The 11,015-nt window shown below is 44.2% G+C and overlaps 1 protein-coding gene across 1 annotated transcript; it reads left to right on the top strand.

The window, feature by feature from the left end:
- The first annotated feature begins 76 nt into the window (after positions 1–76).
- DYDC2 (DPY30 domain containing 2) lies at positions 77–7,166 on the top strand. The gene is made up of 5 exons (XM_054728969.1): positions 77–255; positions 3,965–4,047; positions 4,673–4,827; positions 5,136–5,258; positions 6,644–7,166. Exons 2-5 carry the CDS (start codon positions 4,023–4,025, stop codon positions 6,845–6,847), a joined length of 507 nt encoding a protein of 168 aa, XP_054584944.1. The 5' UTR covers positions 77–255; positions 3,965–4,022; the 3' UTR covers positions 6,848–7,166.
- The last annotated feature ends 3,849 nt before the right edge of the window (positions 7,167–11,015 follow it).

The raw sequence follows: 11,015 nt of genomic DNA, 5'->3' as shown, positions 1-11,015 counted from the left end.
GGGAATAGAGTGTGAACAAAAGCCATCTCCACGCTTATTGCCCAGCCTACTGAGTGCAAGGCCATGAACTGGGAGAACCAGCAGCTCTGGGAAACTCTGAAAATAGCCCCCTCCCCCTGCGTGAGTGGGCCCTGAGTTAGTGTGGAGTGGGCTGTACAAGGCATCCCTTTGCCACCTTCCTCTCCAAGCCTCACATCGTGGTTCTGTTACTGTGGCAAGTCTTGAGAACTGTCAAGCCAACAATATTTCACTGAGGTCAGTGATGAACATGTGCGCTTAGGAGCAGATGTTTTCTTCAGAAAGGGTTTGCCGTACAGACAGAGTGGCAGCCACCAGGGACTGGGAGTGGAGAGACTTCTTGGGAATGCAAAATGGGTGGTTCTACCCTCTGGGAAGGGCCGTTCTACCGTGATAAAGGCAAAGTAGATCGGTAACTGCAAATCACCTGGGAATTTTGTTAAACTGTGGACTGAATCTATAGGCCTGGGTGGGACTTGAAAAATCTGCATTTCAACAAGTCCCCACGTGATACTGTGCTGCTGGTCCTGAACCACCCTGGAGTAGACAGGGTGGGGACTGTAGAAGGTGGTTTATCCAGGCGCATTGGTTCAGGTGGGCCACAGGGTGTCAGAAGGATACAACCCACACCCCCAACCCCACCCTCCACCACTACCTCTGTGAGAGAAGAAGAAACTTAACTCTTAAGGTTCTGTCAGCTGGTCTAATAATTAGACATGAAACAGATTAACAAAAGTAAATGACCAACTTTAATTACATATGTATGGGAACTCTGCATATATGAGAGAGTCAGAGACCTCTCATACATGAGAGGTTCAAAGACAGAAAGGGGAGAATGAGGTATCTATGACCACCGCGGGACTTGAGAGGAGAGGTAGGTCATTGCAGGACACTAAGAAGAGCAGATGTTCAGTAATTAGAAGTTTTCCCTGCCCTCTGCATAGGTCAAAAAATGTCCTCTCTCATAATGTCTTATTGTGGGCAAAGCCCCTAATCTAAATTCTTCTAGGTAGTTGGGGGTGTTGGTGGTGAGGAGAATGGCACCAGGTGTTAGACTGGTGAGGTCAGACTGTACCTCAGTTCAGCAAGCTTGGTACTTGAGTTCTGGCTAGGAAAGAATTCTCAAACTATAAGAGAACATTTATTTAGAAAATCACAGGAGGGCGGGCATGGGGAGGGTGGGGGGAAAAAATCAGAGGTGGAAGAAGTGAGTGCTGGAACAAATGGGCTCAGGAAACAAGTTACAGAGGCTAAAGGAGGGCCCTTGGAGCTTGGGAGTGAGGAAGGTAATGGTAACTCACCTGGGGGAAGAGGTGGGGGAGGGAAATAGTGTGGGCGTGCTCCCTGGAGGGAAAGCACTGGGTCACTGCCCTAACAGCGAGGTGAGGTCCCAGGGGAGAATCGCAATAGAATATTCATCAGCTTTCCAGTTGTGTCCTTTCAGGGCAGTGGTCTCCAGGGTAGGGGTCATTAGTTAATGCAGCTGGTCCTGAAGTCAGCGTTGCTTGTCTGGTTTTGCTGCTTTTCTGGGCCTGGAGCTGAAATAGAACTGAGGTCTAGATGTAATGTCTAGGGAGGAAAGGTCAGGGACTCCAAACTGCATGACCAGTGATATGCTAGGGGAGGAATGGCCACCCTGGGGATGAGGTCCCACCCTGCAATTGTCCCACCCTGCATTGCTAGGCACCTGGGGCTTTCCACCCTTGCGACCTTCTCTACCTGACCCTTCTTCGTGCTTGCTCTGCTCAGGTCTAACTGCCTACCACAGGGGGAGGGTGAAGAAGCTTCTCTGGAGCCCGAATGGTCTTGGTTGCCCTTAGCTCAAAGCAATCTGCATATCACAGAGGCACATCTTGGAGTGACTCATTCTGAATACCCCAAACTTAGTGGCTTCAAACACACATTTATTCTTTCATAGTTTTTGAAAGTCAGAAGTCCAAAATGAGTCTCACAGGGATAAAAACAGGGAGGCTCTAGAAGAGAATCCACCTCCTTGCCTTCTCCTGCTTCTGGAGGCAGCCCACATTTCTCATGGGCTGGGTCACATCACTGGTTCTCCCTCTACTTCCATCATCACATCTCTGTCTGACCTACTGTGTCCCTCTTATAAAGGCCCTGTGAGTACATTGTGCCTACCTGGGTAGTCCACATAATCTCCCCAAATCAAAGTCCTCAATTTAATCATATCTGCAAAGTCCTTGCCATATAAGGTAACATATTTCATAGGTTTCAGGCATTAGGACTTGGACCCCTTTGGGAGCTGTTATTCAGCCTTACCACGCTGTGTATTTCCCAAGATCAAGGACATTTTCTTACTCATGTTTCAACTACCAAAACCAGGAAATTTGACCTTGATGTAATTCTGTTATGTAAGCTGCAATTTACATTCGTTTACCCAATTTTCCTAACAATGTCCTTTATAGAAAATTTTTTCTGGACCAGATCCAATCCAGGAGCAGGTACTTGTTGTTATGCCTGTTCAGGCTCCTTTGATCTGGAATGGTTCCTCATCCCTTTCTTGCCTTTCATGACGTTGGCATTTTTAAGAGTTCAAGTCGGTTGTAGACTGTAGCTTAATTTGGCTTAGTTTAATGTTTCCTCGATCAGATTCAAGTTTTGCCTTTGGGGCAGGAATCCACAGAAATGTATTATGTACCACTGAGAAGTGTATCACATCAGGAGACATGGGCTGTCACTGTTCCTTATTGATGATGTTTATTTTGATATTTTGGTTAAGGTTTTGTTGGCCAGGTTTTATCATTGTAAAGTTTCTGTTTCCCTTTGGACTTAGTCTATAATGTGTAGGGAGAAGCTTTGAGACTATATAAATATCCTGTTCTTTTTCAAATAGTCATGAGTTTTATTATTCATTGATGATTCTGGCTTGATTCAGTTATACTATGATGGTTATAAAATGGTGATTATTTAAAGCTCCATTATTTTTTCCACACTTATTACTTGGTATTTATATGCTGTCTCTCCCATTCACTTATTTACTTTTATATGGACTCATGGATCCTTATTTTACTTACTTAGTTGTAGTCCATTACAGTCATTATGTATTTTGATGATTAAATTTCCTCAGATTTGGCCAGTAGCAGCCCCTTCACACTGGCTCTTGTGTCCCCAGCCATTTTTCAACATTTTCTTTCTGGGACAACAAAATATTCCAGGCTTATGGGACTTTTGCTGCCTCAACGTTGGAATTAGCCATTTCTCCAAGGAGCCCTGATTCCTTTTAAGCGGTGACAGCCATTTAAAGACAAGCTCAGAATGCTCAGTGTGCTCACTGCCACTGCGGTGGTTCTGCCTCTAGGCCTTTGCAGTGGGAAGAGCTATGAAATACATATTTTTTCTATATTCATATCTATGTATCTATCTATCTTTCCTTCTTTAAACTGAGAAGTGCCTCCAGAAAATGTTAAGACTGCACCTAAGCCTGTATTAGTCACTTGATTAGTAACTCTTTTGGAGTTAAAATACATAAACTTGAGGAATATGCAGTTGGTCAGGAATAGGCCAGGTGTTAGGCCATTTCATACCACAAATTTCCATGGCAATAGCTAGTATTTATTAAACACTATGTTCCAGGCTTAGTGCTTTATATGTATTTACTAGAGGCCTGGTGCATGAAATTCATGCACTTGGCGGGGGGAGGGGGGGGTCCCCTCAGCCCAGCCTGCGCCCTCTTATAATCCTGGAGCCCTCTTGCAATCCGTTGCGCTCACCAGCTGTGAGCCCGGCTTCTGGCTGAGTGGCATTCCCCCTGTGGTAGTGCACTGACTACCAGGGGGCAGCTCCTGCATTGAGCGTCTGTCCCCTGGTGGTCAGTGCACATCATAGCAACCGGTCGTTCTGCCGTTTGGTCAGTTTGCATATTAGCCTTTTGTTATATAGGATTATCTCACAGTTAGGAGGCACATGCCTTTGTTACTCTGTTTTTCAGATGAGAAAACCAAGGATCACAGAGGCTGGTGACTTGCTGAAGACCACACAGCCAATAAATGGCAGAAGCAGGACTGGAACGTGGTCTGTCCAACCCCAGAGTCTGCGTGTGTGCTGCTGCATCCCAGGACCACTCCTATCTGTGGCCCAGCTCAGGCTCTATTGCCTCAGCTCTTGAAATCAGTGAATCCAGGGGCACCAACTCAACCTAAAGCAGTTTCTTGCCTAAAATAGAGAGTGGAACACTGTGTTAGTGCTGGCACCAGTAGCTACAGTGCCTGGCATTCCCCTCCCGCTCCTCCGTGATCCCTGGTGAAATAAATAAGCCTGTCTTATTATGTCATAGGTTACTTCCAACCTCATAATAGCACAGCTTGCTGGGTGCTCAGAACCCCTGTGGGGACCCATTTCTGCTCAGTTATTTCCTCTCCATGCAAGGGTAGACATGTGGGTAAGTGGAAAGGCCTTAGCCACCCTTAACCATCAATCAAGTTCTTGTCATGCCTGAACACCCCAGCACCTACTATCTGACCTAGGACTTTAGAAAAGGGCCATTTCAATGTAAGAGCTATTGGCACGTATGTATTTATTGATTCTTTGGGGAAGGGTGGGATCCAGAACCATCTCATATTTATCCTGAAATGAATTCTTATTGGTTAGAATGTGTCTATTTTTAAAAAATAGTGTGACTCTTTGGATGTGTCCCAAGCCCACAGGATGGAAACCGACTACCTGAAGAGGTGCTTTGGGAATTGCCTTGCCCAGGCTCTGGCAGAGGTGGCGAAGGTTCGGCCCAGTGACCCCATAGAGTACCTGGCTCACTGGCTTCATCATTACAGGAAAATCACTAAAGCACAGGAAGAGGTGAGTGTGCACTGGATCAGCCTGGGGAGCTTTCCCAGAGTAACTTGAAATCCAAGGCGGAATTGTGGAGCTGGCTTGGGGAGTTTTTGGTTTCCCAGTTTGTGAAGGCAGCTTAGGCCCAGGTATCCAGAATCTCAGGGAGTCCAGCTCACAGTGATGGAGCTGGTGGGTTTGGAGCCACCACCAGGCTAAGGCTGTTCCAGGAGCAGGCACGGGAGCCCTGGAGGGCTGGAGGCCAATCCCAGGGAGGGGGCCCATTTGTGCATGCCTCCCAGGGGCTGATCTGATTTTCTGTCACATTACCCCAGGGCAGGCAGGAGAAGATCCAGCTGAAGGAGGAATATGATAATAGCCTCAAGGAAACCCGAATGACAGAAATGCTGAAGCAAGAAGAGTATCAGATTCAACAGGAGTATGAAAAGTGTCACCAGGTAGGGAGGAGGGACTCAGCACTGGGCACGCATCCCAGAGCCGGTACCAGGAATCCGCAGTCAGCCTGGCCACAGCACAAGGCAGGTTGAGGCCGCAACAGCCTACTTTTCCCTCCGTGTTTATAAACCAGTCTTATCGACAACCTTTGTCAATAAGATCATTATCAGTGGAAAAAGACAATGTTTAAAGGCAATTCCATTTTTAGATTTCAGGAAATACCTTAGATGTTACTGGTTTAAAAGAAATTTTTTTAAATCTGATATGTCACTTGGAACAAATATATTTTTTATACAAGATCCTTTGAGCCCTTTTCAAAAATTATTTATTTTATTTTTTAAAATATATTTTTATTGATTTCAGAGAGGAAGGGAGAGAGAGATAGAAGCATCAATGATGAGACTCATTGATTGGCTGCCTCCTGCACACCCCCCCCCACTGGGGATTGAGCCCGCAACCACAGGCATGCGCCCTTGACCGGAATTGAACCCGGGACCCCTCGGTCCACAGGCCACCGCTCTATCCACTGAGCCAAACCAGCCAGGGCATTTTTCAAAAAATATTAAATATTTTTCAGAAAGCAAATATGGTTATCATTATATACTTTAGGTATATTCTTTTATTTATACTATTGACTTGAATATCTTATTTATTGCATACTATTTATTTATGATCAAGCCACAGATGCCACCTCTTGATGCTGTAATAGTGGTCATAAATTCATAACTTGGAGTCATTGGACAAGCATATCTTTCATCTCCATAATGTTTTGCCACAATCTTCTGGAAAATGTATCACTTGGTGTTTTCTGCAAAGTATATGATACCCAGATAGGAAATTGACTTATTGGGCTTGACACCTGACATCTTTATAACTATATTACATCCCATGCATTAAAAGCTTTAATTCAGTCTTATACAATTAACTAGCTTTTGCTAGCTTCCCAAGTTCACTTTGGAAACATGAAAATATTACGCTTATTTACACTTACACAATATGCTCAGCTTTTCTCACAAACAATTTATAGATTTTTTAAACGTCTAGCCCTGCCACTGAGGCTCAGCTGGTTGAGCATCATCCCATGCACAGAAGGGTCACTGGTTTCAATTCCCAATCAGGGCACATACCCAGGTTGCGTGTTTGATCCCTGGTCGGGGCCATCTGGGAGGCAACCAATCAATGTTTAGTTTTGTTCTGGTGGGCAGTTAAGTTATTGCTGAATCATCTTATCCTATCAGATTTTTGTTTTATGCTTTGCTAGGGCAAGTCTGTTTCCATTTCATTCTTAGTCTTGCGCATGAAAACGGCAGTATTGTGTTCTTGCCATACCAAGTGTGTTTTAGTCTCTGCTAATGACTGTTTTTGCTTTTTTTTCTTTTCTATTTAGCCACTGGTGTCTGCAGCTCTTTCCACAAAGGAGACCATATTCATGCAGGAGAGCACAAAATCCCTTGAAAATGAGGCCTTGCAGCAGGAATGCCTGCCAGGTACCTCCAGTATGATTCCAGAAATTCCTCAACAGATTCCTTCTTCTGATTCACCTGGCCAGACTGACAGGAGTGTCAAAACTCCACCAGCAATAAATGACTAGGCTTTTCAGCATGAAGTGCTCCCGAGACGCATCATGGCTCCCAATCCCCTTCTTAGGTTATCAGAAGGAAGATGATTCTAACGATGCTTCTCTCAAGGCTGTGTAAGCCAAGAATGTGGCCATCCAGAAGAGCTCTTCCCTAAAGATGATAATATGTGGATTAAATCCAGACTTGAGGGGCTGTAGATGGAGGTGTCTGCAGGGACTCTCCAGTCCAAGTCCTATTATATAGCCACAAATATTCCTTAATCATGTGAAAATTTGAACTAGTTATAGGATAAAATAAACTCATAATAATGATTTAAATTAAGTAATCCAACTGATGAGCTGTTTTCCTTTCGTGTTATTTTTTTTGGAGACTAATGAAAACACAGCCAGCCCATGTGTTCCTGTCTTCATTCTACTAAGCCTTGCAGTCAGGCCCCTCAGAGTGTGACACATGGACTAGGGTGTACCTGTGCCACTGGCAACAGCTCCAGTGTCAGGAAAACTCGAAGGTTTGAACATCTTTAAAAATTATTTTCCACCTATATTCACTCAAATATTACCTATATGCTGATGACTTTAGGTTTATATCTTTTATCAAGATTTTCTTGAACTTGACTGCCTGCTTGACATCTGCTTGGATGGCCAATGGACATCTCAAAACTTAACTTACCCAAATGGAATCCCTGATATTCTCCCTGAACCAGCATCTCTCCCTTCTATTTGCTCAGGTTACAACTCTTAGTTTCATCCTTTACTCTTTTGTTTTGGTCACCCTACATCTGGTCTGCTGGCTTTCCATTTAAAATAAAACCAGAACTCACCCACTTGAGTGTCCAAACCACAATTATCTTTTACCTGGAATATTACAATAGTCTGTTAACTGGTCTCCCTTCTCCTGCCCTTGACCTTCTCCAGTCTATCCTCATCACTGAAGCCAAGATCATCTAGTAAAACATGAGTCAGATCATGTCTAATGTCTAACAAGCAGCTTCCCATCTCAGTCACAGAAAACTTCAAGGCCCTTCCTATGACCTGCCAGACTCTATAAGATCTGCTTCCCCATCACCTTCACTCTATTATTCTCTCCACTCCAGACACACTCATCAAGCATGGTGTCTGCAGCTATTTCCTCAGAAGGTTTGCTTCTTTCCCTTCTCTCTGCTTGGAATTCTCCATCTATCCACACCCCTCCATTTCTGCAGATTCTCTTTTCCTTCAGGTCTTTCTCAAAAGTTACCTTTTCTTATTTATTTTTGTATTTACTTATTATTTACAAACCAGCATAATGCAGCACATGGGCTATAGCCATCAATTTCATGCAGGATGAAATTAAATGTCTCTCCAGTGTGCCACATTCTTATCAATGGGGAAGATTTTCCTCAGCCACGACATGAGAGGAAATGTGGTCCAATAGTTCTGAAGTAGATCTCTAAGGCCAATAAAGGAGCTCCTCTTTAAAACCTTAGCAGGATTTGTACATTCACCCTAGAAAATGGCCTTATTTTTTCAATGAAGCCTTTTCTAGCCCATATATATATATGTATATATGGTCCCCCAAAATGTGTACACACTTTAACAGCTGATTTCTATTACATTTTGAAAATGAAATGCATTTTAATAAATACTGCCTTTATAATTATTCAAAGTGTTATACATTTTTGGGGACTATACACACACACACACACATCCTGTCTGTACTTCATATAAATAGGTATCTATAAATTAGATAGATAGATAGATAGATAGATAGATAGATAGATATCCTGTCTATAGATCCAGGATATATATACCATATACATCTTATCTGAGCTTCCTATATAAACATATACATCCCATGGAGACTTCCACACACATTTGATAACCTCTTCCCTGTCAGTCCCCTTCAGTAGAATGTGAGCTCCATGAAGACGGGGATTTTATATGTGTGTGCCGGCACACCAACAGTGCCTAAAACAGTGCCAGCACACAAGAAGTGCCTAATAAATATCTGTCAAATAAGTGAATGAATGAGTTGAACTTATACAAGGGCCGGAAACTCATAGCAAATATGAAAATGGCAAGCTAGCCATTTCTGACTGGCACAAGGATTGGTTTGCAATTCCAGAACCCTGACCCCTTCCTCTAGCCTAAGATTGGCTACATAATATGTGAGGCTCAGTGCAACATGAAAATACAGGCTTCCTTGTTCAAAAACGATTACGTATGTCACCATAGTGACAGCAAAGCATTAAACCACATGTGCTGCCCTTCCACATGCAGGCCCTGGGCGCCTGCACAGGCCACATACTCATGAAGCCAGCCCCGCTCCGGCCAGAGCTGCTGTCCACAAGGAGCTTCTGTGGTGGGGCCTTAGGATGATCAGCTCAAATACATCAAAGGTCACACAACTACCCTCTCAAGGATAAAGGGAGCTCTCCCACTGTCCTCCAACACACACACACACACACACACACACACACACACACCTCAATAAAGGCTGCCACAGGGCTCCCCATGTGCCAGGCTTAAGGAAAATGCTCAGAACTTTGGAACCCACTGCTGCATGTGTCTACTCTGTCTCATGGGTGTGGATGGCTAGTCCAGGTCAGAGACAGATATGGGCTCCTCAGGTGGTGGCCTTTCCCGTAATATGGACTCGGGAAGAAGAGCAGGTGTGGGCATGACACATATGGAGCGCCTGTGAGAGGGACAGGCAGGTTGATGCCACAAGAGTGGGCAGCCTTGAGCTACTGCCCCTCCTACTGAGCCCCAAGGAAGTCTAAAGACCCCAGCCCAGCTCGATGCCAACACAGGGGATAAAATTCACTGTATGCCATCTAAAAGGGCTTCAGAAGGTTTGAATTTCAACTCTGAAAATGGTAAGCTGTTCAATTCTGAGTTTATTTTGAATATCTGACATCCTGTGAAAGATACTCTTGGACATTAGGAGATAATAATGCTTGGCTTAGAAGGGCATCATTTTGGTATTTTTGTGTGTGTGGTGTGTTTTTTTCCTATTCCAGAAGCAAATTTAGCTTCTTAGCTATGTTTTAAAACCAATATTAAAATGGTCTCTCTTCCACTTTTTCCAGATGATCCTGACACAAGCTAATTTGGCTGGTGCATGGTAGCGATGAGTTCAGCCATAACAAGTAATTCTTTTATGGGGCAAAACCCAGCTGACTCAATAGGGATCTGAAGTAGATAGCATAGAGGATGGGCAGGAAAGAGCCAATGAGTGATGGGGCAGAAATCAACTGAGGGCCAGCAAGGTAAAATCATCTTCATTTTGTGTTTTGATATTTAGCAAAAATGAAAGGAAATGCCTAAGTCATTTATAGTAGTGAATAGAGTCATCTGATGGCTCCTTCAGACAACCCTTCTCATCCCTAGGGAAATCCTTGCCCTGATGATCCAGTCACTGGCACTTTTATCCCCTTCCCTCTAATGTGCCAGGACAGGGGAAAGATTGAAGACCCTGTGCTCTACATTTTAATATAGAGGACTGAACGTGTTAGTTTTCTATTGCTGTGTAATGTCAGGAACCAAGAGTTGGTCAAAGGATTAACTCTGACCTTCAGTAAGTTACTGAAACTAGGCCCACTTCCTCTTGCCTGAGGACAAAGCATTTCTTCTGTAGCCGCCCTTCAACCGCCACACCCTTTATCTATAGTTACGACTTTAGCGGATTATCTAGGTCAGCTCCCACCCCTCCTAGGCATCCACTCTTCTAGAAACCACATATAAGGAACGCTGTAAAAATAAAGTTTTGAGGCTTGATCAGAAACCCCTTTGTCTTGCCTCCATTCTTTGCGTCCCTTGTCTGTCTCTCATTCTCTTAGGTGCGCTGCCTCGGTACCCCCGTTAGAAGACCCCGCAGGTCGGGGAAAGTGTAACAAATTACCACAAACTAGTGGCTTAAAACAATAACCATTTATTATTCACATTTCTGTAGGTCAGAAATCCAGGCAAGACTACTCTGGGTTGTCTGCTCACAGTTTCACAGTCTGAAATCAAGGTGTTTGCTGGGAGACTCAAGTTTCTCTTTTAGGCTCATTGGTTATAAGCAGAGTTCACTTCCTGCCTCAGAAGAAACCTGGTGGTTCCCCAAGCTCCTACCTGCCCAGAGGCCCTCCCTTTCAGAAGGCCAGGATTCTGGCCTTAACTGCTGCTCCCAAATCATTCCTCCCAACCCTCATTT

Source organism: Eptesicus fuscus, chromosome 17 (assembly GCF_027574615.1).
Source record: "Eptesicus fuscus isolate TK198812 chromosome 17, DD_ASM_mEF_20220401, whole genome shotgun sequence".
Taxonomy (NCBI): Eukaryota; Metazoa; Chordata; class Mammalia; order Chiroptera; family Vespertilionidae; genus Eptesicus; species Eptesicus fuscus.
This window is presented reverse-complemented; position numbering and strand designations above follow the sequence as displayed.

What these genes read in the sequence shown, in the direction of transcription:
- DYDC2 (XM_054728969.1), top strand. Translation starts at nt 4,023, where the DNA reads ATGGCAGAAGCAGGACTGGAACGTG. An exon ending in TCACTAAAGCACAGGAAGAG is followed by an intron (nt 4,828 to 5,135) that starts GTGAGTGTGCAC and finishes ACATTACCCCAG; the next exon opens with GGCAGGCAGGAGAAGATCCA. An exon ending in AGTATGAAAAGTGTCACCAG is followed by an intron (nt 5,259 to 6,643) that starts GTAGGGAGGAGG and finishes TTTTCTATTTAG; the next exon opens with CCACTGGTGTCTGCAGCTCT.